Source organism: Pseudochaenichthys georgianus, chromosome 16 (genome assembly GCF_902827115.2).
Source record: "Pseudochaenichthys georgianus chromosome 16, fPseGeo1.2, whole genome shotgun sequence".
Taxonomy (NCBI): Eukaryota; Metazoa; Chordata; class Actinopteri; order Perciformes; family Channichthyidae; genus Pseudochaenichthys; species Pseudochaenichthys georgianus.
In genome coordinates this window covers 14,224,076-14,251,966 of record NC_047518.2, presented here as the reverse complement: position 1 = coordinate 14,251,966, position 27,891 = coordinate 14,224,076, and the positions used below count along the sequence as shown (strand labels likewise).

General features: G+C 40.1%; 1 protein-coding gene across 1 annotated transcript; it reads left to right on the top strand.

The window, feature by feature from the left end:
* The first annotated feature begins 582 nt into the window (after nucleotides 1-582).
* Nucleotides 583-26,749, top strand: macf1b (microtubule actin crosslinking factor 1b). Its single transcript, XM_034103550.2, has 40 exons — nucleotides 583-737; nucleotides 3,789-4,525; nucleotides 4,726-4,782; nucleotides 4,913-5,083; nucleotides 5,742-5,908; nucleotides 6,022-6,181; nucleotides 6,284-6,368; nucleotides 6,621-6,865; nucleotides 8,205-8,324; nucleotides 8,444-8,551; nucleotides 8,665-8,883; nucleotides 9,253-9,456; nucleotides 10,100-10,331; nucleotides 11,217-11,443; nucleotides 11,534-11,656; nucleotides 11,749-11,850; nucleotides 12,432-12,533; nucleotides 12,714-12,878; nucleotides 13,038-13,193; nucleotides 13,845-14,042; nucleotides 14,480-14,608; nucleotides 14,713-14,883; nucleotides 14,964-15,119; nucleotides 15,209-15,415; nucleotides 15,511-15,630; nucleotides 15,712-15,881; nucleotides 16,406-16,565; nucleotides 16,906-17,100; nucleotides 17,780-17,905; nucleotides 18,788-18,931; nucleotides 20,156-20,344; nucleotides 20,881-20,995; nucleotides 21,120-21,286; nucleotides 21,373-21,535; nucleotides 22,189-22,343; nucleotides 22,437-22,511; nucleotides 22,606-22,723; nucleotides 23,794-23,939; nucleotides 24,676-24,796; nucleotides 24,922-26,749. The coding sequence occupies exons 2-40, from the start codon at nucleotides 3,869-3,871 to the stop codon at nucleotides 24,945-24,947; spliced, it is 6,351 nt and encodes a 2,116-aa protein (XP_033959441.1). The 5' UTR covers nucleotides 583-737; nucleotides 3,789-3,868; the 3' UTR covers nucleotides 24,948-26,749.
* Nucleotides 26,750-27,891: the final 1,142 nt, after the last annotated feature.

Below are 27,891 nucleotides of genomic sequence, written 5' to 3'. Positions count from 1 at the left end.
TGAGAAAAAGCCTGGGGAAGGTAAAAGGGGCACTTTGCCGCCTCGCTGCTTGGTACAGGAGCAACCTGAGCAGCATACTACCGGCGCCTTCTCGTTACATGGAACCGGTTCAATCTGACCTCCATGCAAAAACTGGTCTTGGCTGGGAACTGTGGGAGTTCAACTGAGCCGTTGGAATACATTGTCTCCATCTGGGCGCACTATCCCATCGGCGGCGATAACAAGGAAGGAATTCCTCTATCACAGCTCGCACAACAAAGAAGAAAGGGAGAGGAGCAGAGCTGGTGGGAGGAGAAGTGAAGTGAGGGGAGGGGTGCACTGAGAGGGGAGAGGAGGACATTGTTTGCCTGTGACTGTGGGCAACGGAAAAGCATGAGTTATCAGGGCATGTGTGAGTGTGTTCAGAAAGTGTGTTTGTATGTGGGCATGTGTGAATGAGTGGAGTTGATTGAGTGTGAGTTTGGGAGAGTATGCATGTGTGTGTGAGGAGCGTTCATGTTTGGGATGTTGGAGCCGGGAGGCCGTTCAAAGGATGCTCAAACAAAGCTGGATTTTTTTTTTCACCCCTTTATCCCCCTTTTTGAATGGTGACTGAGGACTGGCTGGATTCCTTTACTCATGCTGTTTGGCTCAATCGGGCTTCAGGGTAAGTGTGGTTCACGCAAGCTTCAAACCGCCAAAACTGCCAGCAACACAGGATTGGATATAGAGAGTCTGGTTTTGGACTTTGGAGCCATGTGAGTTGTGACTTCAAATTTGATTTTCTTTACTTTTTCGAACGGAATGAAAGACACAATTGTGAAAGGCAATGACATATTCCAGTAAAGGCGACAATAGTGTGAATGGCTCATTTGGATGTAAGTATTTTATTCCGTTCAACAGTTTGTTTTCAACATTCTTCTAGCTGCTTGGATGTTTGTAAAGATTCAGATCAAAATACCCCAGTAGGTTTCAGCCACTCTTTTCCCAAAACCATGCTGACACTTCACTCTACACTGTAGCTTTATTTCGCCTGAGTAAAGCCTGTCTTAGAGAGAAACGTGTGACCTTGTACAATACCCACCTTAAAATGTTATTGGTCTCATGGGTGGATGCACAGCTGCCATCCTTGATTAGGGACCACTACCATGATTACTACTTCAGGACCTCCCTTAACAGAGGCAGATGCACAGCAGTGACACAACATTATGGCGCTATACTGTTGTGATTGATGATTATTGTTCTTCTACTAATTAAAAACCCACACTATGCTTTCTATATCAAGTGTGTCAATCAATGCAATACGTAAGACATTAGAGCTTTTCATTAGTCTCATGAAATATAAGGTGATCCAAATATTTAAAATGCATGCTCGTGTGTCCCGTATTGGAATTAAGATAAGCTTATAGATCAAATATGGAATTCATGTGTCGACCAATTATTACAAGGAGGATTTTCTTCCATATTTCGTAGGCACGGAGAAGACCCTATACCACTCTATTCATCACAAAATGGACTGCGGTTATCTATCGTAAATCAGTGTTGAGAGCAGAGAAAGGTCTGGGCTGAATTAAGGGCCATTTCAAAAATAGGTTAAGTAATGGGATGGGCAGGTCACCCGCAATACGAGTTGAAGTCTAGTTAGCTGTCTAGTATCATTATGCGAGAAAGTGGGGGTGCATATCAGATATCAGGCTTAAAACATATTGTGAAGGTTTAATTTGATTGGAGGATAACTATTTAGCAGTGGCATCTAATTTATGTCAGCTAGAGTATGTTTGCAATGTGTTAGATATTAACTAACCGTTCTGTAAATACGTCGTATACAAGCATCTGAATGGCCCAGTCTTATAGAAATATTTTTTTATATTGGCATATTATCTTTCAATAACATATCCTTGGTAGTTCGCCATGTGCTCTCTAATAATACTACTCAGCATATCCTCACATACATTGCTGTGAGATCACTGTGTAATTTAGCAAACGACCACACATGCGCTGCAGTAGCCAGACACGGCACACCCTCTCTCTTGAATTGTTAACCCATACGAACACGGCCACAGACACTCTCTCTGCCCTCCTCAGGAGACCGCTGGGCAGTGATCTGAGCTAACTGAGTAATCATTGATCCTGGAGCCGGGGCTTTATCTGGGCACCACTTTCTGATCTGACTGTGTTCTCCCCTGTGGATCCATTGACTGCATCATCTGCTCTACGGAGACATGCATGATGTAGGTAATTACTAGCCTAATGCACATGGAGCCATCGTATCAAACTAGGCCATTCTCAATTACTTAAAGGCTGCGTATCTAAATTATAATGACATTTGATTCAAACATGTTGTTGATATTGACAGTAGCACAATGCTAAGTTCTCCTTGGCTGCTGACTGTCTTTGTGTCTAACCTCTGGCAAAGATGAGAGATCTGCATATTCAGCATTATTTGTGGCTATACTAACATGTATTGGTAGCCATACAGCAGTATTAATATGCCTCTTCAAACCACAAAAAAACCCTACTCAGATAGCTTAAGGAGCCAACCTCCCAATTCCCCCATTGTTGACCCATATTGGCCCCCCCACAGGTCTTTAGCCACCAAGCATGACCTGAGGTGACCTGTTTAATTCTGAGTGGACCAGTCCAACCCCGCCTCAGAGGGAGGACTCGGCCTCGACAGGAACCCTCCCTGTGATCTCCTGATGGGCTCACCTCAGCTCCTCTAGACAAGATAATTGCATTCCCCTTCAACCCTTCTGTCAAAACAATGAAAGTACTGAGCTGACGGGGGAAGCAGACGGGCAGACACAGTTTGAAATTGTCACTGTCAATGAGAGTATTTTCAGAAACATACAAATATGTGTCAAACAATATGTTGATGACATCATTATTTGATTACAAAATGTAATTTAACAATTTAGAAGAGAGAGAAAATCCCTGTATTCTATAATCTACAATTGGCGATCATAATGGAAAAGCATTTTGTTAAGCAATGTAATACTGCACACTATGCTGTCTATTGCTGCGGTTGTCCTAACTACTCCTGCCCCCATGCCACTGTTTGATCCTACTCCCCTTCGTATTAACACCCCTGAGAAATGAGGCTGTGTCTGCGTTTTTATGGCTGTCATATTTGATCAGATTCTTAGCGGGTTTCCCAGGACTGGTCCAGGCTGAGTGAGAGAAAGAGCTGGCTGTCTGCCACGGCTTCTGCATGCCAGGCCCAGCAGTGGGATCCTCGACAAGCCTGTCACACTGATTTCCAAGCCCAGAATATTTCAGTTGGTGATGTGAGTTAGATGGGGGGCATGTGTGTATGTGGTCTGAAGGCAGACAAAGGAACAAGGAATATCCAGGCCAAGTATCTCTGCTGTAGTTTCCTCTGGTCTTTTGGTGCCAAGAAAAGGGCAACAATGGCACAGAAATGTAGCAAGTGAAATATGTGAGGGACTGCTTTCATTTAGTCTTATATTGGATTTTAGGAGGCAGTGGGGGTTACATCCAAAATAATGTTACATGGCTATCAGACCATTGGGTTCAAATCCAATATCAGTGTTTGATTTTAAATCATGTTTTTAAACAAATGAACTGAAGTGTTATTAAGTGAAATGGTATCCGACACCACATTGGCACCAATGACAAAACCAGCTAGTCAGTATCGGACTGATATCAAATATCATTATTGGTGCATTTCTTCTTTAAAGCAAGGACATGCTTTAAAAAAGGAAGGTCTGTTGGATATATGTTTTTGTTTATTTACACAATGAACATGTGTTCACATGATGACTCAGAGCCCCCTTGTCTTATTTTAGGTAGCTGAAGGATCTTCCGCATGCATGGCCGAGGGGCCTTACCTCACCTTTTACCTCACTAGCCTCTGGGCTGAAGGATTATGGGTAACCTCATCAGCAGGCCCAGCTGCCTGGGCCAGAAATCCAAGCATGTGAGGTCAGACGAGGCTTTCCTGAAGGAGTGTTACCAACGACGAAGAGAGTGGCAGCCCCAGGAGCAACATGGCGAGGTCAAACCAGAAGTGTCAATACAAGTCAAAGACAAAGCAAGGGAGGATGCAATCAAGGAAGCAGAGGTGGAGAGTGAACAGGAGTTACAAAACATTGATCATAAGAGGGAAGAGGGGACTCGTACTCCCATTTCGGACAAACCCCTCCGCAGCTCCCCCGCTTCCACAATCAGAAGCACCAGCACTCTTGACTGGTGCAACAGCCCTTCTCCAATAAAAACATCCCGAAATGGGACACTTACAAGAATAACAGTGCCTCCGGAGTTCACCAGATCCCCCTTGGCTAACCCAGACTTAAACGCTGCAGAGAGAAGGGCCAGCTTCCAGAGGAGAGACTCTAGAGAAGGAAGCCCCTGGTCCTGGAAGTCTCGGGCATCACGTGAGGTCACAGAGGTGACAGAGGTGACGGAGACGACCGTTACGGAAATTTTGGAAGTGGTAGAGTATCCGTCTGGAGATAAGGGAGGGGACCCCATTGTCACCAGAACTGTCCGAGTCCTGAACGGTGTCGCTGATGAACTTGGAGAGGTTGATAACAACTCCGATTTTCAAACACAACAAATCTCATCTATCTTCCATATCATCCTTTCTTGTTCTCATGTGAACTTTCTAACCTTTTCCCATCTAGGCTCTATCTTTAGACGGAAATGTTTTGAATGTATAACATCATGGTGGGTCCTGTGACTTTATGAATCGCAACAACATGCTGACTGTGTTTATTTTTGTAGCTCCAAAGTGATGGACACTCAAGCTCAGACCAAGATTCCTGCATGGATAGATGGAGGGTATGTTTTACCCCTTAACGTTGTCTCTCTTTGTAACGTTATAGTTAATCAAGTTGACCTGGAATCTTTTGCAAACAGTACTTTCTTTCATTCGTACTTCAGCTAATACTTTTGAATGGTCTCTCTCAAGGGAACAAGATCGTCTTTGGCACTGAGGGATATGTCAACAGATCCTGAGACATTTCTCCAAAACCTAAAAGCTTTGCTCACATGGGTCTGCGAGATAGAGGAGCTCACAGCCAACCAGAAACCCCCATCCTCAGAGGTCAAAGTGGTGAAAGCACAGCTCCAAGAACAAAAGGTCTGCTATCACCAAAATCATATCACCTAATTTCTTGTCCTAAAAATGCTTTAGAATATTATAGCGCTGTGTCGACACCTAGAAGGTATACCTATAGAAAGGCTAGCTCACAAACTGAACTGCTTCCTTTAGAATTTAAATACAGTTCTATTCAGCGGTGAATAGGTGGTGTTCATAGCCACAATGAGCTTCTTCAGTAAGGCTTTGTGTACATTTCCTGGGGGTATGAAAAAAGTGGGGACGTCTCTCACCTTTCAGCTGTAATCACACCCATTGTGAGCTGTTTGGATGAGGTGAAACCTGCCTGGCTCTTGACAATGTAAGCTTGACACACGAGACAGGGCTTCCTTAACTCTGACCCAAAGGCAAAGAAAATAACAATGGGGCTTTGATAACTGAAAGTCTTACTGGAAGCAATGTCATTTCCTCCTCAAATATAAGGTAAATCAGTTTTCTGTAGAACTGAAAAGGTCTAATCTGATTTAACACAGAAGCGTCTTCGCAAAAGCCTTTGAAACATTTCTCCCTTGTCCTTAATCTTGATTTGTTTGTCTTTCTTGTAATAGGTGTACATATTATATACTCCTGCTTTTATAAATACAACTTTTCAATTTCATGAGTTATGGATTGATCTGAGCTTGGTTTTGTTCTTTTACAGCTCCTGCAACGCCTCCTGACAGACCGAAGGCGTAGTATGGACTCCATGATGTTGGAGGGCCCTCGGCTTGTAGAGGCCCATCCAGGAGAGGAGGGGGAACAGGAGAAGGTCATGCTCTCCACTCTCAAAGTGAAATGGGAGGCCTTACAACGGGGGGCAGAGCAAAGGTCAGCTTCCTTTAGCCAATTGGCAATGCCACATTTACATTTGGCAAGGCTAACTGTACATCACAATTCTTCATGACCGAAAGGGGTAATCAATGAAAATGTTTTTGTTGCAGGAGAGCGAGTCTGGAGCTTATTCTACCCAGGGCTCAATGCTTCCAGGAAGGTGTAGACAGCTTGCAGCAATGGCTCATATCTGTGGAACAGACCCTAGCTGAACTACGGAATGCAGAGAGAGTGATGCTACATGTCTCAGAGGCCACAGACAGGGCCAAGGTTAGAAATGTTCCATGTATGGTTCAACTTTATTGAACAGAATATTAAATGTGCATTATGCTGATTTAGAATAACTTTGATGTGTTTTATCTTTTCCTTTAGGCCGTTGTTGAAGAGATTCAAGTCAAAACTGCTGAGCTAGGGAAAATACAAAAGTCCGGACAAAATCTGATGGAAGCAATTGCAGGTAAGGTTTTCCACATAGGGTAAAAATGACAAGGGCTTAGAATGGTTAACGGTCGCATATAAATACATAATGTTCTATAACTGCAGCATCAGAACTGAATTTCACAGCAAAATGTTAAAATCTATTGATTATAAAAGCCTATAAGCGTTAGATTTAGTATGGATTCTGATTAAAATGTCAAAAAAAGAAATGTTTGTCTTACCCACAAGTCAGCTGACATGCCCAATGGTTGTGGTTTTTCCATTGTTTCAGAGGACGAAGCCGAGCAGGTGCAGGAGAAGATGGATGCTCTGCGAATCCGTTGCTCTGTGCTAAGTCTAAGCAGTCTGGACATCCTGCAGAGGCTGGAGCAGGCCCTGGAGGCCTCCAGTCGCTGTACCTCTAGCCAGGAGGACCTTCACCTGTGGCTGGGCCGCATCGAGAGGGAGCTCCTGGGGGCAGCTGGAGTGCATACACATGCTGGAGATGCAGTACTATGTGCAGCTGAAAAACAGAGGGTAACATTCTCACTCCATACTAAAACAAACACTTCAGAAGCTTTGGAAATGTTGCTTACTATTTCAATGAAAAGTACCTGAACTTACCTCACTCTAACTAGCTTGATCATTAGCATTCACGTTTTTTTTTTTTAAAGATGCTATCTCATGAGACCCAAGTTTGTGGAGGCTAACATCAGGTTTCAGTATGAGTTTTAGAAAGTAGCATGCTAGCTAGCTGATAGCTGGCAAAATAACTGTGCCTGAACAAAAAGTTACTCAGGATATGTTAAGGATTATTAAGCAAAGCCATTGCATTGGTAAACAATACAAATGCTAAATGCTAATATCTATAGCTTGCTATCCAATGTGTTATCATGCAGCAAAGTTGCTGACTACCTTTTTTTTAAAGAAAAAGCTAGAGGGTGTAACACGGTACGTCCACACGGCAGCGTGCGTTGAAGCTTGCCGGTGGGCGTGTCTGGCGTGCGACCAATAACCAATCACATTATCACCCGCCCTGGACACACAAGCACGCGGTTTCATTAGCTAGAGCTTGTACTGGCATATGATTTGATTGGCTGGAGCTTCCGTCGACGCTTGAAAAGTTGAACTTTTCTCAACTTTCGAAGCGAGCAACAGAGGCAAAGCGATGGGACCACAATGCAGTTCAGCAAAGCGTGACGTCACCCCATTCAAAGTGAATGGGAAGCGTCTTCGTTGAAGCACGCGACGCGCTGCCGTGTGGACGGGACGTAACGTTTAACCTAGTTATCAGATAGGCTAAGGACTTACTAAAGGCTCCAAATCAGCAGATGCATCTCATTTCTATATTTCTGCATATTTACATGGTCGCTCATAAGTGGACTTAGATGGTTCCTGTTTTGGTTATAATTCTGCTGTAAAGTAATGTTATTACGGCAGATATTTTTGAAGGAAAAACACAGGTGTGATTAATAATGTTAATACAGGGGTGGATCCATAATTAGTGTGAGTTACACCTGTGTTTCTCTTGCAACTGGGTCGGCTAACTATTGGCCAATTGTTTTAGACCTGCTATAGCACACAAACATTAACATCTGTTTTTTTCTCCTCTCTAAGCTATAATATTTATTGGGACATTTATATTATAATATACTATATTTTCAAGCAACGTTTTTTACTAATCATTTATTAGCCGAAATATCTCTCTTTTGTAAATGTATGTAAATGTCATTCCTTAATTCTCTTCATATTAAAAAAACACATACATATTTTTCCTGATATTGTTGTGTATGTTCGATTGCTGTTTTTATACAGACAGTGGTTTATATATTAAATGTCATTAATGCTTTGCTAACATACGGTATATACTTCATAGCTGGAACAGGCAGTGGTGAAGGAGATGGCTTGGTTAAGAGACACAGCGCTGGGTCTGGAAAAGCTGAAAAGTATTCATCTGGAGCCACAGCTCATAGCAGAACAACTCTATGAGCAAAAGGTCGGTATTTTTCCACGAATAGAAAACATAACGTTCATGTAAGGTGTAAAGAAGTTTTAGAAATGAGTTTACACAATGTTTCGTAATGGAATTTAATTTCATGATTATCTCCTGAATAGATTTTAGCAGTGGAGATTCTGCAACACAGGTTCAACATTGAGAAGATGGTGAAGATTGCTGAAATCTTGCTGACATACAGTGATGAAGGAGAAACATGCGATTTGCAGGTATTTAATTACACTTCCAATGCATGCGACCAACATTAATAATGTGAACCAATGTACGTTTAAAGTCCAAAAATGTTGAAAATATTCATTTTTTCTTTCACCTCTCTCTGCAGACCCCACTAGATGCCTTACAGGAACAATGCAACACCACCTCAGCCACCAATTCCCATGTGGTGCTGCAACTTGAGCACGCTCAGTCGCTTCTTCTCCAGTTCTCAGAGGGCCTCGCTGAGGTTTCGCCCTGGCTTGAGGAAACTAAAACCCTGATTGGCCAGCTCTCCCTAAGCACAATTAGCTACGAGGCATTTCGGGAACAACAGGACCTTTTACAGGTAGAAGAAACCTGCCTCTCCACAATAGAATGCCAGCTTTTCCCTATCAACTTTTGAACCAGTTCAACAAAGAAGTCCTTTTTATACTTCACAGTCGGCCACCATTTCCCTCTAGCTGAATGAGCTGTTCTGTTCTAGTACAGGTCCTTTGTCTAATCTACTTCCTGGCATGGTTACTTTTCCATGTGTACTACACTATAATGACATTTCAGTTTTGTCAAGTATGCCATGTAAATTGAGACCACAGGATTTGTTTTTTCAAACTTCCTCTACTAATTGTAGGGATTAAACTCAAATCAGGTACTTTCTGAAGGATGTCTGCTTTCTACATTGTTATACAATCTTTATTTTGTTCTCTTTTCTACAAAGGGGCTGAGGGAGTCTATAGCTGAACACAGACCCTTGATAGCACGATTATGCTCTCTGGCGAAACGCTTGTCGGAGCTAAACCCCGTTCAGGGGGAAGAGTTCTGTCGAAGGGCTACGGAGGCAGAAGAGCAGCATAGAGCCATCAGAGACCGGGTCAAAGAGACTGCTAATGTTCTCGAGGAGTCCTTACCTCGATTCACACAGGTAAGAATATCAGCAGTGGACATTTCTATAAATGCAAAGTATGACAACATTTGTCTACAACTTTTATTTCCACGACCAACTGTGACAAAATCACAAGCATTATCACTGCAAAAAGACACTGAATGTAGCTTAAGAAATAAAAACTTCAAATGAAATACATTGTTTTCCCGATGCAGCTGTTCTGTCACCTGTGTTGCTCGTGTGAAATCTAAACTGCAGCACACAATAAGAGCAGTCGTAGTTATTTAATTGCTTAATATAAATGTATAAATATTGTATCAGCTGTACCGCACAACTTGGAATGAAAACAGGGGATATTAGGACAATATTAATCAGATGGCCTGACATTTTTAATACAATTTCATGACAAAAGGACTAATATGACAGGATTTCATTGACTTACTACTGAAATAGTTACTGTTTTATTTGACTAACATTATACCAAATTGTCCGGACTTTTAGTAAATTAAAACAGAATGTTAAAGAAAAACAACTAACGAGACATTTGACACAGGAATAAGAATATATATAATATTTCGTCACAAAATTAACACTTAATGCTTGGATGATGAAGCAAATGCTAATGTTAACACTAGTAATACACAACAAAAACTAAACATCATGTATTTTTGTGTATCTATAGCTGAATGAGAGGATGAACCTCATCAGAGAGAGTCTTGAGCGCCTGCACAGTCGCATAGAGACGGTCACCTCTCTTCAGGGCCTCACCCCCAGGATCCAGGAGCAGCTGCAGGACAACAAGCACAGCCTGGCCGAGCTGTCCAAGCTGCAGCTGGGCCTGGGCAGCGTCAGGACACAGGCCGACGAACTGCTGGCTAACACTCAGGCAGCTGGGGATGGATCTGTGGGCACAGGTAATGATCTCCTAAGAATCGATATTGTTTGTATACAGATCGTTTGGAAGCCAAAGACGGCAATTGTGAAAATAATGATATTGGCGATCTTTTTTCAAAGTCTGATTGAAATCTTTTCTCTTCTGTGTTTATTATTTAAACTCAGGTTAAATAAAAGGTTTTGCCAGGCCATTTTCTTTTTTTTTACCAAACGGGAAAATAAAGTTTTACCAGAATACTTTTTTCCTTTACTATTAAAATCTGTAATATGAAATGTATTTATTGTTGTAATACTGATTTTAGCCACACGAGGCTGAAGAGCACCACTACCCCATTATACAAAGTATTACTACTCGTGTTTTCTTCTAGGTAAGTTTAGAATTTCTCAATGCATTTTTAACAAACATTTGGTGTGAGCATGTAACATTAATGCCACGTCTTTTATTTGAATCTTAAATAAATATACCTTGTGTTTGGAGTGCATGGAGAATTTCAAACTTAAATGATAGAAAACATGAATGTTTTTGGTCCTATAGTACATGGGGTATTGGTGCATTTGAGCTTCTTGTGGTACAAAATGAGTATTACAACATCAAACAAGATACATTTTCTTGACAGAAAAAACAACAACTCACCTGGCAAGAAAAACATGTTTTTAATGCAAAAAATAATAATCAAGGAACTTGAAATGATCGTCTTCTTTTAAGTCATCAGCACGGGAGAAAGAACATTTTCGATCAGATTTTACACAAAAAATGTATCAAAACAATGTATCACCATCATTTATTTACTCAGGGTTTCCTCATATGATACTGTCCTGGTACACAATGGACTAAAAGTAGCATTGGTTATGCAAGAAAAAGGCAGATTCTAAAGAAAAGTCCTGTTATATCCTTGTGATTTTAGCAATCCAGGAGCGCGTGTCCAGCCTCTCCCAGCTTTGGGATGACACACATACTCAGGCCCAGGAGAGAGAAAGCTGGCTGCTCAAACTCTTGGATCTCGCCATGAAGTTCTGGAGCGACACCAGCGATGTCACGGCAGCGCTTAATGACGCTCAGCAGGCAGTTTTAGATCTTAATGCCAGTCGAAGCGAATCAGAAACAATCCGACAGAGCCTTGAAACCATGCAGGTTTGTCCGTTAACTCTAACTTTAACAGATATAAGAAACAAACATATTATTTTATAAAATATTCATCTTTTCAATCTTTTCAACTTATAGACTCTCAGAGAGGACATTGACAGTTTACAGGGAGATCTGGACACCCTTGGTGTTTTGGGAATGGACCTGATGTCAGCATGTGGAGATACTGACAAGCCAGATGTCACAAAGAGCCTAGATGAAGTAAGATATAGGCTACATTTAAATACAGATCATTTCAAACTCATGATGCTTTGTTGACTGACTTAAAACCTTGTTTATTTGATGTCTTCTAGCTTTATTGCATTTGGAACAACTTGAGCAAACTATGGAACGAATGTCACAAAAAGCTGGAGGAGTCTTTGCAGATGGCACTGCATTATCAAGACACCATGCAGGTGAGTGAATATACAACATATCTATATTGTATAAGCCTACCCATATACTAAAACATGTCATGGTCTGATCATGTTGGCCACCCATGCCCAACAGAAGCAGTGTTTTGGCATCCTGCCAAAGACCAAGCTAGTCTTTTATTCTGACAATAGACTCTTACCCCCTGTAGCTTTACTTTGAGTAACTGACACATGATGTGGTCCTTTTTTTTTTGTAAAAGTACGGTGTCCTTGGGTGTCATGAAAGGCACCTAAAAATAAAATATATTATTATTATTATTATTATTATTATTATTATTATTATTATATTGCTATAAACAAATGTTGCTGTTGTTCGATTATGAAATCACACAATTCAGCAAAAATGCAGTTATAAGGGAACAAATGTAGCTTTTAGCTACTACTCTCCAAGACTTTGGTTCACCCTGCCCAGCTACATTTAATATACAAACCCTACTCATTCAGACAAGATGTAAGTTATGTTGGTACATATGTATCTTCTTTTTTGTTTCTTTGAGGACTGAGTGGTTTAGGGTATAACATGTGTTGTAATTAAAAGCCTGCTGTTTTTGTCCTGCTTAAAGGGTCTTTTTGAGTGGTTGAAGTCGGCTGAGCTGAGGTCTACAGAAGAGTTCATGGTTGGAAATGACCTGGAATCAGCCAAAGAGCAGCTACGTGACCTCAAGGTGAGTTCAAGTGCTGGAGAACACCCCTAAACCTTTCAAGGTTGTTCTTACTAGGTTTCTTCATATATACAGAAATATTGCTTCTGGCTATGTAGGTCATTATTTCTGATAACAGAAAACACATTAGTTATGGCAATGTCTAATTTCTAAAAAATGTTTCTCGGTCTTCTTTTTCCTCAGGAATTCAAGCGAGAACTTTACCAGAAGAAAATCGAGATAGAAAGCCTGAACCATCGCTTTGTGTGCCGCCTGTCTCCAGGCTCGGAGCGTCCGGGCTCTGTCTCGCCGCTGTGTGACTTCAGACAGCGCTGGGACAGCCTGGAGTCAGAGACCGTCAGCAGACAGGTGAGAACATGGAAGCATATATCATGTAATATTGATAATAACGTCACTGGAAGTCACTTATAGCACAGTGTCGCCTGCATTTACCCTGAAAAGTAAATCCAAGTAAAGAAAGTTATTAACTTTTTTTATTTTCTTGCTTTCATCTGTGTAAAAAATTAGCATCAGCTGGAGTGTGCGCTGCTGGGTCTGGGTCAGTTCCAAAACACGCTGGATGAGCTGCACACATGGCTGTCCCGCACTGCTGAGCAACTGCAGGGCAACCGACCAATCAGCATCGACCTTCAGGCCTGTGAAATAGAGCTGGCTAAACACAAGGTTGGTGGCTTAAATACTATATTTAATACTAAGTGTAATGGAGCTCTTTCTGACTCTTAAGGTCTCAGAGAGCAGTGAATCCTACAACTCTTAACTCTTGATGCAGTTTAATCTTGTGGGGTGGCTAATAAAAAATAAAAAACATTCCCATGCCATGGAAATACAATATATTGTCACTTTAATTTAATTATATATCTCAATAGACATCAGTCCTCCTGATGATAACCTCCAAATATGTATTAATTTTAAGAATTGCAACACTGTAAATGCTAGTAGTTTTTTTTTCAAAATGTCAATGATTAGCTACAACATTGTTATTGATAAATTGCATCAAACACATTTTGTAATACAAATGACCGTACTGGAACAAGGAAATGGGCATGTATATGATCCATAGAGCAAACATGAAAAAAGACGTGACAAAAGTTCCAACATTTGAAAACTAAAAACCCACCCTCCTGAAATGTATGCTATATTCCTATAGTCTCTCTCCTGAAAGTGGTTGACATGGTGTCTACCAGTGTCTGTACCTTATGCATTATTATTATTACCAACAATACACACTGCTAACACAAACATGCCTTTTCTAAACAGCCAATCACTTCCAAGCAATCATTTTCAATCTTACTCTTTTTATTCTTTCTCCTACAGGTCTTGCATAATGATGTCATGTCCCATGTTCGCACAGTGGAGTCCCTGAACCAGGCTGGCAGGGGGCTACTGGAGGTCGGATCAGGGGACAGCCCACATGGTCTTCAGTCTCGGCTGGAGCAACTCAACGAAAGCTGGGAGTTTGTCCGCTGTGAGACTGAGCGCAGGCAGCTGGAGTTAGAGAACAGACTGAGTCAGGTGACGAGAAACACACATCTGTTATTTGTTACACATTCTAACAATAGTCACACAAAAGTATAGACAAATAGGAACAGTACGTATACAGTAAACTCTTACGTTATCTTATAATATGTCTCAGCTGTGCTGCATTTACTGTTTCATTCAATTCACTCAGTTTATCATGGCGCCCCCTTGTGGTGATAGTAGGGTAACATCTACATTAGAGTCCGAATTTAAACTGGTGGTCATAAAGAAAGGTAGTTAAAAAAAAAATGGTGTTATATTTGTTTTCCTTTTTTCTCTTCTTCTGTAAACATTGCTATTACTTTTTATTGTTTTGATATTTGTTTAATCACTATTAGCACTTTGGGCTGATACAAATACAGCAATCATATTATTAGTATTCTTATATCAGGCTTTACCTGATATGTGCATTCATCTTTTTATGTTTGCAGGTACAAGATGTTACAATGGAGATTCAAGATCTCCTGCAGTGGCTGGAGAACACAGACCTGAGACTGTCCTCCTATAAAACCATGTGGGGTATGCCGGACTCTGCCAGTGAAAGGCTCAGTGCACACATGGTAAAAAGGACCAGACTATAAACTCTAAAAGAGATACGAGAAAAATCAGTTTCCCTGGAAAATAAATAAATAAAATCGATTGTCCTTCTTCTCGCCCTCAACAGGAGCTGTGCAATGAGATGGATTCAAAGCTCCACGCCTACACTGACGTGAAGAACGCCATCCACAGGATGCTGGAGAGCAGCAGCGTGATGCGGGGATCGAGCACCGAACACAGCTTATCTATTCTGGAACAGAAGTGGGCATCTGTTTACAGCAAGGTCCACGAGCGAAAGGTAAGTCAACTCTTCCTCTTGTGGATGTATCACTCATTGTGTGTGTTATTACATTTGATAGCGTCATTATGTTCCCACAGGCAAGGCTTACAGAAGGATTGGGTCTGGCCAAGGACTTCCACAGTAACATCCAGGAACTTCTCACCAAGATGAGCAAGTGTGAAGAGTCCATCGGGCTTCTTCCTGCTCCCAGCTTTGTTCTGGATAAAGTGTGTACTCAACTTCAGGAGCACAAAGTGAGTCCTACTTCAATTATTCTATTTCTGATACAGATCCAGAGTTACAGATAGTTTCTGTATTCATTTTTTGTTTTTTATTTGCACAGACCCTGCTGAACGAGGTGAACGGTTACGGTGAGAAGAAGACCACAGTGGAGAACACGGCCCGCAGGCTACTAGAACTGAGCAGGAAGGAGGACTGTGACGTCATTCATAACCTAATCATGACCGTCCAGGATCGATACAAAAAGCTACAGCAACGCGCTTCAGAACGAGGCAAAACACTGGAGGAGGTCAAAAAGAATGCCAAACAGGTATAACACCATATAAACTTCACTTAAGACGGATGACCTCAAACTAGGAACGAGGAACTTTTGTTTAGTATCTGTCTTTGTTTTTCATATTTTAGTTTAATGAATCATGGCGCCTGCTAGTGGACTGGATGACGGAGGTGGAGCAGATTTTGGACACGCATAGAGAGATCGCTGTGTCCCACGAAGAGATTAAACAACAACTGACAGAACAGAAGGTGCAGTAAACCAAACGATGAATTGAACTTGGTTTTACGTATTTATGATCACTTGACAGATCTCTTATTCTTTATAATCAGGAGTTCCAGAAACTGCTGAGGTCCAAGAGGCCCATGTACGAGGCGACGATGAGGAATGGACGCAGCCTTCACGAGAGAGCTCGGACTGGCTATGATAGACAGCATGTGGAGAATCTACTGGCTGAACTAAAAGACACCTGGGACACCATCAGTGGCAAGACTATGGAGAGGTATGGAACATTAGCTGTATACCAACTGATAGGAACCCATTCAAAGTTGATACGGTTTTATTATTAAGCATATTTCTTTGGCTATAGGTGAAATAAATGTATATTCTCTAAGATTGAGATAAGGTCAATCCAACCTGTCAAATGAGCACAAGGGGTTTCTTGACAAAGTAACAAATTTTTTCAGTGGTTTCATTTTGTAAATATACACATTTATGACTAAATGCATAATTTATTTTGTAAATCTTAGATTTTTTTCTTGGAGTTATTATTATATATTTGTTTACATAATACATATTTACTTTGTTTATTTATAAAAAAAAAGTATGTGTATTTATGATATTTTTTTCTAGTACATGTATCATTTTATTCTTGTTAATTTATATAATTTCTTCACTTAAACATATGATTTCATTTCTCATCACCACTTTATCTCAGTGAATATCCACATTTGTTTTAGTCGAGTTAATCAGGAAATATTGAGTTTTTTCATGGAATATAACCCCCTAGTTAATTTGCTTTTGCAGACAACACAAGCTGGAGGAAGCTCTGCTGTTCTCAGGGAGATTCACTGACGCTCTCCAGGCTCTGAATGACTGGCTGTACAGAGCGGAGCCTCAACTGGCTGAGGATGTTCCTGTTGGGGGGGACAAAGACATGGTCCACAACCTGATCGACAAACACAAGGTAAAACACCCACAGTAGCATGTAAATGCATTGTGGGCCTTAATAGTTAAACACATTGGCAAACATAGTACAGTGTACATATACTGCATAATATGTCATTATTATCTTTGTTCAATTCGATTCCAGTGATGGCTGCTTAGGACATTGGTATACAGTAACTGCTATAAAAAGAAAATAATCTCATAATCACAATGAAGGCTTTGGTGATTGTCATATTTGTTTACAGTGATTTTCCTAATTTCTTTTGATATTAGGATGCTATATGTCTGTCTTTGCATGGCACATTTTGCGCCAGCTTCTTCACAATTGCAGTTTCTTAGCAAAGTGTGCTTTCTCGTAGGCCTTCCAAAAAGAATTAGGCAAGCGAGCCGGGTGCATCCGGACCCTGAAGCGCTCTGTGAGGGATCTCACCCGGAGCAGCACGGCCGACGCTCACTGGCTGCAGCAGCAGATGGACGAGCTGGAGGGCCGCTGGGAGGCCGTGTGCAAACTCTCCGTCAGCAAGCAGGACCGACTGGAGGCGGCACTTCAGCAGGTAGGTCTTACGATAAACTAAGGTCACAATAAAATATTGTTTCATTTTCATTTGGGTTTCAATCAGAATTGTACTAGACTGAAATCGTCTTAAACATGGCAAATGACAAGTCTCCACATGAAAACACCAACATGCTTACATTTCTGGCTGCAGGGAAAAATGTGCTATGCAAAAAAATTCACCTTAAAGCAAAACAAAGTTTGATGTGATTCGAGCAAATACAGATTTGGAACACGTGAAATAATCTGCCAGTGCACTTACTTTTGGGTTCTTGAAATAAAGAAGTTATCTGGATGCTAGAAAAGTTGACAAATCTCTTGAAATAAGATGAACAAGGGAATTTGGTTTTCTTTGGGAATTGTTGTGTTAATTTTACAATTTCACTTTTTAAATAAATACAAACCTTACTTTAATGGATGTAAATTCTTAGAGCTAAAAATAACTTTTTGTAAAGAGGCAATGCAGCTGAAATCAGTGTCTTTGACAGTTATTTAGCTGAATTTGTTTTTAAAATACATAATTTTAAGATTTGCTAACCATGCAAGAATGGAAAGTATCTAAAAACAAGCTTCATCAAGTTTTTCTGCAGTGCATAATAGGAAAGGATAACTAATATTTGACCATAAACAGGATTTACCCTACTCTTATCCTAATCGTCATCTTTTGTTGTCTTCGTTAGGCTGAAAAGTTTGACAGCCTCGTCCACTCTTTCATGGGGAGCCTCACGGAGGTCGAGAGGGTCCTGAAGTTTGGAGTTATACCAGAGGAGGAAGAGGGCATGCTCGCTTTCGACAAACAACACGAGGTCAGTATCACATGATACTTTATAACTCCTACAGGGAATACATTTTTGCTGCAGGGGAGGTCATAGGTCAGGGTCTTAAAATCTACAAAACAACAAGTTGGTGCTGATAAGGATTCAGTATTATCAAGGGGTTGTTTAGCGGGGGGGATATTTGCTAACTTATGTGTGAACCCATTGAACCAGTTAACCTGTTAACCAATCTGTGAGTTGGATGTAGAAGTGTCAGAATCAATATAGATGTTTTTGTTTTAAAGTAAATTCAGATGAAAAAAATAAATTATAGTGTCCGTCCAAAAAAGTTACTTATAGTGAAAACCACCCTTGAATGATGGGATGGTAGACTAAAAGCTTTAGGAATCCAAACTATAACATATAATAAGTACCCTGTATCAAGATTGATGCAAAACAAGAGAAATTTGACATTTTTAGAGAGATTTAGAAAAAAAAAACCACTTCTGGGGTCATTCGGGATTCGCTGGATTGGATGTGAGTAATAAGGGTATTTATACTATATACTTGCGTTAGCATTTTTTCGCTCAGGGCTCATTTAGACGCTTCTTGTGAGACTTGTGCTTTTTTTCGGTAAAAATGTTTCATATCTTCAGTTAGCTGAGTTTCTAACCATTAAGTGAGTATGACACATTAATAGGTTTTTAAATATTAAGAAGCCCTGAGACACAGTTTCGTGAAAAAACTACCCGCAAGATTAGGGTCCTTTCGGTTAACAAGATAAAGAACGAACCCAATGACCATCAGTTAGTATCCTGCTGCCATAAACTGTTCAACACTTCTAAAAGATAGAGGTATATGAGAACATGTTTAAAATGCACGATGTAAATGTGAATCAAATCCTGACTTAATTCTTTTTCTCCCCCTCTGAAGGAATCAATGGGGGTCTTGCAGGCTCAGGCGGTGGACCTACAGAACATCCAGAGTCTGGGTGAGGAGATCCTGGCCTCCTGTCACCCAGACTCCATCATCACCCTAAAGTCCTGGATCAGTGTCACCAAGAACCGCTATGAGGAGGTGAGCACTTTCATGACAGGCAATAGCAAGCTTTTCTTAGTGATTAACCCTGGTGCCTCACTATGGACATGTTTGGCTTTAATTAGGGCCCAAGCGCAGACAGAGTCGGAGCGGAGGACTTATTGATATTGCTAGGGTTTTTATTATATCGTACACATTACATTTGTGAGGGCCTTAACATGCTTAGAAGCTGGAGACCTTTTGCACACTTGTCAGGACTAATTAAAAATAGCTCTATAGCGCCCCCTACAAATGTGCTAAAAAGCAGCCTCTCGTTGTTATTTCACATACAAGTCTGACATTTGGTAGGCATATGTAGCATGAACCAGAGACAAAAAAGTATCTTGGTGATTTAGTGGATTTTTTTTCTCTGTAAACCTAAAAGGAAGTCAACCATTTTATTTATTTTGCAATGTTTGGCATATAATCCTCCTAACACATTATTCAGATGTTTCTGACATTTGGTCAGAATAGCCAACCCAGTCTCACGGCATTTCGTGTTATAGTCACAACATCTAATCGATTGATTCGTGTTCACCAACACGATTTTCCCTTTTTTTCGTGTCCCACAGAACGATTTTAAAAGCAATGTATTTCTTTGGTAGTGTGTTTCGTGCCTGCAGCACGTCTTTTTGTCCGGTCGGGTCGTGGAAGACCGGAAGCTGTGGGGTTCATAAAAACACGTTCTTACTCAATATCAAGCCACTATTATTGTTTTTATTTTAAATCGTATAATGTCGGACTTTTTTTGCCGTCTGTGAGGAAAAGAAATGGGGCTCAGAGCCTCAAAATACTGAAATCTGTATTTTTTTAAAATATTTTTTTCCTTCTAATTTGTTATTCTTTTCTAAATAACACACTGAAAGAAAAGGACATGTCAAGCTACATGTATGTGCTGTATCAGAAACAATGCGCGGCGTGTTTTGGGAGTAATATGCTGCGTGTTTACATTAGCAAGCATGCTAACACTCAGAGCTTCCATTTAAAGCAGAATCAGCCTGTTTGGAACAGGGCTGCAAAAGAGGGGTATGAGCAGTATGAGGCATGGCTACAATGGGTGATCTGTTTAGTATTTTAAGCAAAAAACTGTTTTGTATAGGTATGGCCCTACAATATACTGTTCAAATATAGCATAATAGGTCCACTTTAATATCTTAATTTGAAAACAGTGCCTTTGAGAGTCTGAACGGATCTAGTCCAACTCATCCATGTCTTCTGAATCAGGTTCAGACCTGGGCTCAGCAGCAGGGCCAGAAGATCCAGGCCACTCTGTCAGCGCTGCAGGCAGAAAGAGAGGAGCTGCAGAGGCTGCTGGACTGGATCTCCTCCGCAGAGGAAGCCCTCAGCCTCAGAGACCAAGAGCCTCCGCCTGAGACCTGCCAGCAGAACCAAGAACTGATCGAGCAGCACGTGGTACGATATGAATATAAAACTGATGTGAATGCTATAACATTGTACATTTCATTATACCACACCCTGTTGAGAGAACTTCAGAATCAGAATACCTTTATTAGTCCCACAGAGGGGAAATGTACGTTGTTACAGCAGAAAAAGAGCCAGATAGCTTAATGTTAAATATGTTACATGCATTAAAAAGTATTAAAGCTAAAAAAAAGTTATGATATAATAAAAAATATAATACAAATAAAAAGTAACACAATTTACATAATACACATCCTGTAACAGTTCTTAGGAGTTATCAGCCAGGTATATCTTGCACAGTTATTAATATATAATGCACATATTGCAGTTGGTTGGTATTTATCAGCAAGGGGTGTTATAGAGTCCGTGTTGTTGTGTGTTAGGGGTTTGGGAGAAAACAGAGCTGTGCTGGTTGCATAGTCTGACCGCTGCAGGAAGGAAGGACCTGCGGTATCTCTCCGTGAGACAGCGGGGGTCCAGAAGCATCTTTGATGTACCACGTTATCACTGATCCTTCATCTCTGCAGGTTTTCATGGAGGAGTTGAATAAGAAGTTCCCAGAGGTTGAACATGCCACAAAGGCCTGTAAACACAAGAGCATTACCAAACTGCAGATTTCCCCCAGCAAACGACCAATCACTAGTAAGCCTAATAAAGAAAACGTTATATTTACATTCTGCAATATAAAGCCATTCTTTTCTTTATCTCCCTGCCATTGAAATGAGCAATGAACCTCAGACTCCCATGTTGCTTTTTCTCCATCCAGAGAGGAGGAGTACTCTGAAGCTGCAGCCTGTCGTACCGATCCCCCTGGAGCACCTGGACCCCCAGACCCCGGAGCTCAGTCAGCTGGTCGGTCAGTGGCAGAAACTGTGGCTACTGGCTGTGGCCCGACAAACCCGCCTGGAGCAACAACAGCAAACTCTCAAAGAGGTTATTGTAGTTATAATGTACACATTATAGTAAAGTAAAACTACTTTGAATTTAATTTCTCTAACATTTTTTCCAATTCTTGACAGATGGAAGAATTTGCGAACTTTGACTTCAATATTTGGCGAAAGCGCTACATGCTGTGGATCAGTCATCTGAAGTCACGGATCTTAGACGTGTTCCGCAGCATCGACCGGGACGAAGACGGACGCATCAGCCAGAAGGAGTTTGCTGATTACGTCCTTAACTCTAGTAAGACTCATTGTAATACATCAGTACAGTACACTGCAGTGTTTTGACCCATGAAGTTAACATAACATTTAAAAATACATTAGTTTAAAAAGTGATACCGTGCTGATACATGAACCCTAGGGAATGCCATTTAAGTCAATATTAAATTAGCACATTAATCCAAGAATAAGTCTATTAAATAAATAAATATGGCAGAAATATATAAATACATGCAAATACAAATATTTAAAGGAGTCCATTGAACATTTTTTTTTTTGTATAAATATAAAACAAAAATGTTTAGGATGTTTCCAAAAGTCTACTTTGATTTATTGGGGGGTATTTTTCTCCCATGATTCCACATTTAATTATTATTATTATATTTTCTTACTGATTTATTACATTTTTGTTGTATGTATTTCCTTATTTGTATATTCCAGGATTTTGTTCATTGTCCTAGTTATTCATTGTATATACATATATCTATATTTTGATATAATACTGATTTAAACGGCATTTAATAGTATTCCAGCCTATTAAAATGTTTTAATTTGAACATTCTGAGTTTTTAAATAATTCTGCTACAAAGGATTTTTTTGTATACTATCAGTGTTATAGTCAAATGTTGCTTTAACATTTCGATGTAATAAAATAATCTCCTCCTCCACATGTAGAATTTCCCACCAACTCTCTGGAGATGCACGCAGTGGCACACATCTTCGACGTGAACAGTGACGGCTTCATTGACTACTATGAGTTTGTGAGTGCGCTTCACCCGAGCAGAGATCCCTACAGGAGAACACTAGATGCAGATCAAATCAATGAAGAGGTATGAACAATTTAAACACAAGAAAACACAAACAGTCACGTGATTTATTACTGTGTTTTATGTATTGTGGCACTGTACTTTTGCCCTCTTTAGGTGAGTCGACAGGTATCACAGTGTAACTGTCCAAAGAGATTCCAAGTGGAGCAAATAAGTGCCAATAGATACAGGGTGAGTATTTTTTAAAGGACAATGATTCAAATATGAGATGCTAGGGCCACAACTGCTTCCAAAACTGTAACTAACAATATGTTTTCATTTGCAGTTTGGAGAATCCCAACAGTTGCGGATGGTTCGTATCCTGCGTAGCACACTGATGGTCAGGGTGGGAGGGGGCTGGACGGCTCTAGATGAGTTCCTGGTCAAGAATGACCCCTGCAGAGGTCAGTACACCACTCAATTCAATTCAATAGCTTCATTAGCATGACCATAATTACATACAGTTTTGCCAAAGCTCTGTACAGTTGCAACATCCATACACAAATACATTTGAAACAAGCTGCTAAATTCTGAATATAAGCAAGAACATGTTTTATTTTTGCAAACTATATTTCATATTATACTGCTATTTGACAAGTCGTCAGCACCTGGCTTGACTAAAAGTGATACTAACTGCTCCAATGGACATAACCTCTGGGACGGAAAAGTAAAGCCAAGATTGCAAAGTTAAGACCTTTCCGCAGACTTGTTTTTGTAACAAAAACTGATTGTATAGCAGTCGTTGAAAACATGATTTATTACCACATTAAATATGTTCCTTATAAATGTACTGTCTCGATAGCTGGTTTCAAGTACTCTTCAATACAGCATGATGTTAATTTGGTAAATTAAGGTCCTGTTTAGACTAAAACAGATGTTGAAGCAGGCTATGCTTTAGGACAGGGCCTCCTTGTGATTGACAAGTTGCTAATACCGCAAACTTTGAGTCAGAACAGAGGCGTAGCAGTGCATTTCCCCACCTATAGCTTTACCCTGTTATCCAAATATAGTCACTTCTTGCTACCAAAAACCAAGATGGTGAGGGCAAAAGGGCCAAACCTGAAGCCTCAAACAGCATTTAGGGGAAAAACTGGGGGACGGGACGTTAGCTACATCTACTTCTGTTACACAATCTATTCTCCACACATACAACAGATCATAACCTCCAGATCATAGGTCCCCTTTAAGGTATTCAAACAGTGTCCCTTGAGCTAAAGACCTTTATGGTATCAGATTATTTTTTTACAAATATATCAAGACATCCAGCTTTTGTCTTAGGTTGTTATTTTACGTTGGTGCCATGCTACTTTACAGTATAGTTGTAGCATTTTTAGATGATTAGGGTGCATAATAAAAACTGCTCAAACATGTCAGCGTGTTCCATGACGTCTATAGTTAGTTTTTATAGAGAGGTTTTGCTTTTGGAATGAGAGTGGCTGCATCCTGTTAAATCTCCCTGCTGTGTCGCCAACAGTGAAAGGCAGGACCAACCTGAAGATCAAGGAGAAGTACTTGTCTCCTGGAGGAAGCACTTCTAAGGGTTTGACTGTCAGCAGGTCCAACTCCAGCCTCAGCCTCTACAGCAGCGCCTCGGCCCCCACCAGCCCCCTGACACGCAAGGCAAGCCAACCACTACGTCCTGTCATTTATCCAGCTCCTACATGAAAACATCACCTTCCTTCTGAGACATTGTTTTGACCATACGCATACTTTTAATATTTATCATTGTAAGATGTACGGAAGCCCTGAGGTTGATAAATAAGTACAAATATCGTACCAACTTCTTTTCTAAGTCTTGTCTACAAAGTTTTTACCCTGTGTTTATGACTTAAGAACAGGTGAACATTTTTTTTGCTTTGATAATCTTTATTAGTTACTTAAATGTTTTTTTTCATCTGTGGATCAGCCGGAAAAGTTTTGTCGGTTGAAAAGAAAATACTTCGACAGGAAAGAATTTAAGTATGTTATTTTGTCATATATATATAAAAAAGAGGTTGAACAATTGTTTTGTCACAACTATTTATCCAACTTACCTAATTTAAACCTTTTTTTACCTGAGTGACCATATTTTCGTTCTTTCTTGCCTTGCAGGGCTTCCGTACAATGTGCTATTTATTTATTTTCTTTGTCACTGTCCCCCTTTTTTGTTAAGTTATTGCATCTTGAAATATAAATACTTCTTTAGGTTTACATGTACAAGCCACCTTCCTTTATTGCAGTTCTTTTTTATTGCAAAGTTTCAAGATGCAGAATCGAATTGGATATAAAATAAAAACCAGATCAGTGGTGCCAACCTTTTTTGGGCATGGGCCACTATGACGTATAACCCTAACTAGTCTCACACGTCTTGCTTCAGGCGTTACTCCGCAGAAGTTTCTCAGGTGACCGCTGCATCCGTCCCAGGAGCTCCATCGCTGCTCTGAGCCCCGATCTACAGTTTACTGCGCCAGGGGAGGACAATACACCCTCGCCAACAGGTCAGACAATCAATCACTTTGAATGAAATGTGCTGCATCATCCATCTCGCAAATCTCAAATACAAAACAAATCTCACTGGATACAAAAAATGCTCTTCCTGTTTTCATTCTTGTGCTCCGTGTAGACGAAGCTGAGAGGTTACCCACATGATTACCTCCGCCTCCTGTGTATGCTGCACTGCTGAACACAAACACAGCCTTGGGCTCACAAACCCGAGTGATAAAGACATCCAAGGGCCAAACACAGATGCATCAGCCCCAACTGAAACAGAGAAGGTTTGAGAAATCTGTTTGACGATCATGTGTGCTCTTTGTGGACAAACATGAGGTCAGTCCGGATGCAAGACAACGATTTGTTTTGTTCTTTGTTGCATTGCATACAGTAGTATCTGATTATTTAGAGAGTAGACATGGCGAAGTTCTGCATGGATGATTATTGCATGATAGCCAGGGCCTTGCTTTAATCAGATTCCTTTTATTTCTCCCAGTGTTCTTTGGTAATAATACTTCTCCGTGGGCAGTAATGGGATGTGAAAGTGGCATACAGGGACACATTTGTATGTAAAGGTTTTGTACTGCCGCTACTAGCGTCCAAAAACACATATACCAAAACCATAAATAAATGAAGGGTAAATGATTCTGTCCTTCAACTTTGTGATATTGTTTTCATTTCATTCCATTGAGATTACATTGTTGGCAGGGCCACATTGGTTTTTTGTCTTTTTTTTCTACACCACATTTTCAAAAATAATTATGTGTTTTTTATTGTACGGATGTTTTCAACACTGGTGATGATGAAGAATGCACTGGAGTACGACTGGTCATCATTGTTTTGTAGAGATTATTTTTTCAGGATTGTTTTTGCCTTTGGATGTATTTGTATGGAACATTACTGTGAACATGTAGAGGTGTTTTCTTTTATAACAGTCCTGGGAATGATTTTGTTTAGCACATTGTTTTCATAAAAACGCACTTTCTTTCTGTGTCCTTCTACTGTATATGGGTTGTTTTGCTAAGTGGGAAATCTGGCATTTGTCATGGTTTAGATAAATCACTTTTCCTTAGAATGCAATGAAGGTGATATGTATGACTCCTTTTGTTTTCTCCATTCCATTCATTTCCCTTTTCATTTTTTTTTGCCAAAAATCTGTATATTTTCTTTTTCTTTATTTCTGTCTTGTTTTTGTCAGATTTTGTCAGATTTGATTCCAGTCAGAAATCGTCAGATATTTCTTGATAGACGCTACATCTGTTTCCTTCAAGGTTCTACTCTTGAAGTTACCAATATTATGCATTTTCTTATCAAAAAATACTGTAAACATATTTTCCCTGAGCGAGAAAAAACTACCTGGCTTTGACTCCGGTTCTATTATCGAGCAGTTAATATTTCAGCAGTGTAACGTCACTGTATTTCTATGTGTACGTTTGTGATAAATCTACCTGAGGTCGAAGACATTCTTATGTACCTAATTGCATTTGGTCTATGCAGTTTGTCAAAAAGATTTTTTTAAGTAAAACAAAAAAGTTTTTACATTATGAAGTACCTTTTCCTCTTGGCCTCGATGTGTCTGTGTTGGAGAAGTTGGACATTTGCCTGAAGGTAAAAATAACAATAGCCAGATTTCACATGTGTCGCTATGCACCCTGATCTTTCTGTACTGTAAAAGTTTCTATACCCAGCACTACTTCTAATGTCCAATTTAGGGAAACTGTAGATGAATGTCACTAATACTTTTATGTCAACTTGTATAAAATATCTTTTTTGTAATAAGACAAATATTTGCCATGATTGGTCTTCTTTTTATTAGACAGATGTAATCCAACTCTAGCAATTCAAAAAAACACAACTTATGTGCGATGGTTCAGTTTGGCTAACTAATATGCGTTGCTGGTGTTTCTGTATTTTCTTATTAATGCAATAAGTGCATTTTAAAGATCACATTTTATGCAAAATCCACGTTTCATGTCTTTTCTACATAAATATGTCCCCTCTGTGTAAAGAGATTATCTCCTTTTGTCCTGATCCATTTACATAAAAACCTGTCTGAAAATGAGCTGTCCAGATGTGGCCACTTTGTGATGTCACAATGTATTTTTGGTTTGTGCATCCATAAGCCAATAACCAACCAAGGTAACTACCACCCACCTGATCTCCTGAGCACCATTGTGTTTTTTAAACAAATCATCTCGTCATCATAGTTGGTTTAAATGTATACATGTTCCTCAGATTACTAATTTGTTCAAATGAAACATCAAGGTAAACTGTTGAAATAATTTCATGTTTTAAGCTATATTAATCTGCATGTTTAATTATATTCAATATATATTCCTTCATTCCACATGTATTTAGTTAAAGGTGGAGTAGGTAAATTTGAGAAACCGGCTCGAGATCGCTAGAATTTGAAAATACACAACCGGAGAAAATCTGCCACTTCCTTATAGAGCCCCTCCCCCAACACACACGAACGCGCACATGACCAATGGGGGCACGAGATAAGTTTGTGCCCCGATGGAAGGCTGACAGGCAGGTAGGCCTAGATTGGTAGTACTTTTTACAGTATTACGGCTTCTACAGATGACATTTTTGTTATGGATTTTTTGTCAAAGCACTTAAGATATTCATTGCTATCGGGATGTTAAGAGCATTCCATGGAATATAACAAAAAGTGTATCTCGAGCCGGTTTCTGAAACTTACCTACCCCACCTTTAATGTAACTGTAAACTTTAAAAGATAGGCCTTACCAATCACTTATAATGTAAGTTCATATCAAAAGACACACATGCACTGGGAACAAAGCTTTTCTTTTGTTGTTGCGGATAGCTGACAGCTAAAGATTATGTAATGATAGCAATAACCAAAACCACAAAGTTGCAGCTTCAAAACCAAAACACGGAGCTAAAAGAAGCTAAAACTCTTTACAGATAAGGGGCGCTGCTGAGGGAGGTAGTGTTTTGCACTGGGTTCGTCACAGATTCATACAATAGACATTTACATTTGATTAATTGTTATTCCAAAGATATTGATGATAAGGAGAACACTTTTAAATACGTTTTTAATATATAGGAAGATGATTCCGTTGCAAGAATGCTTCAC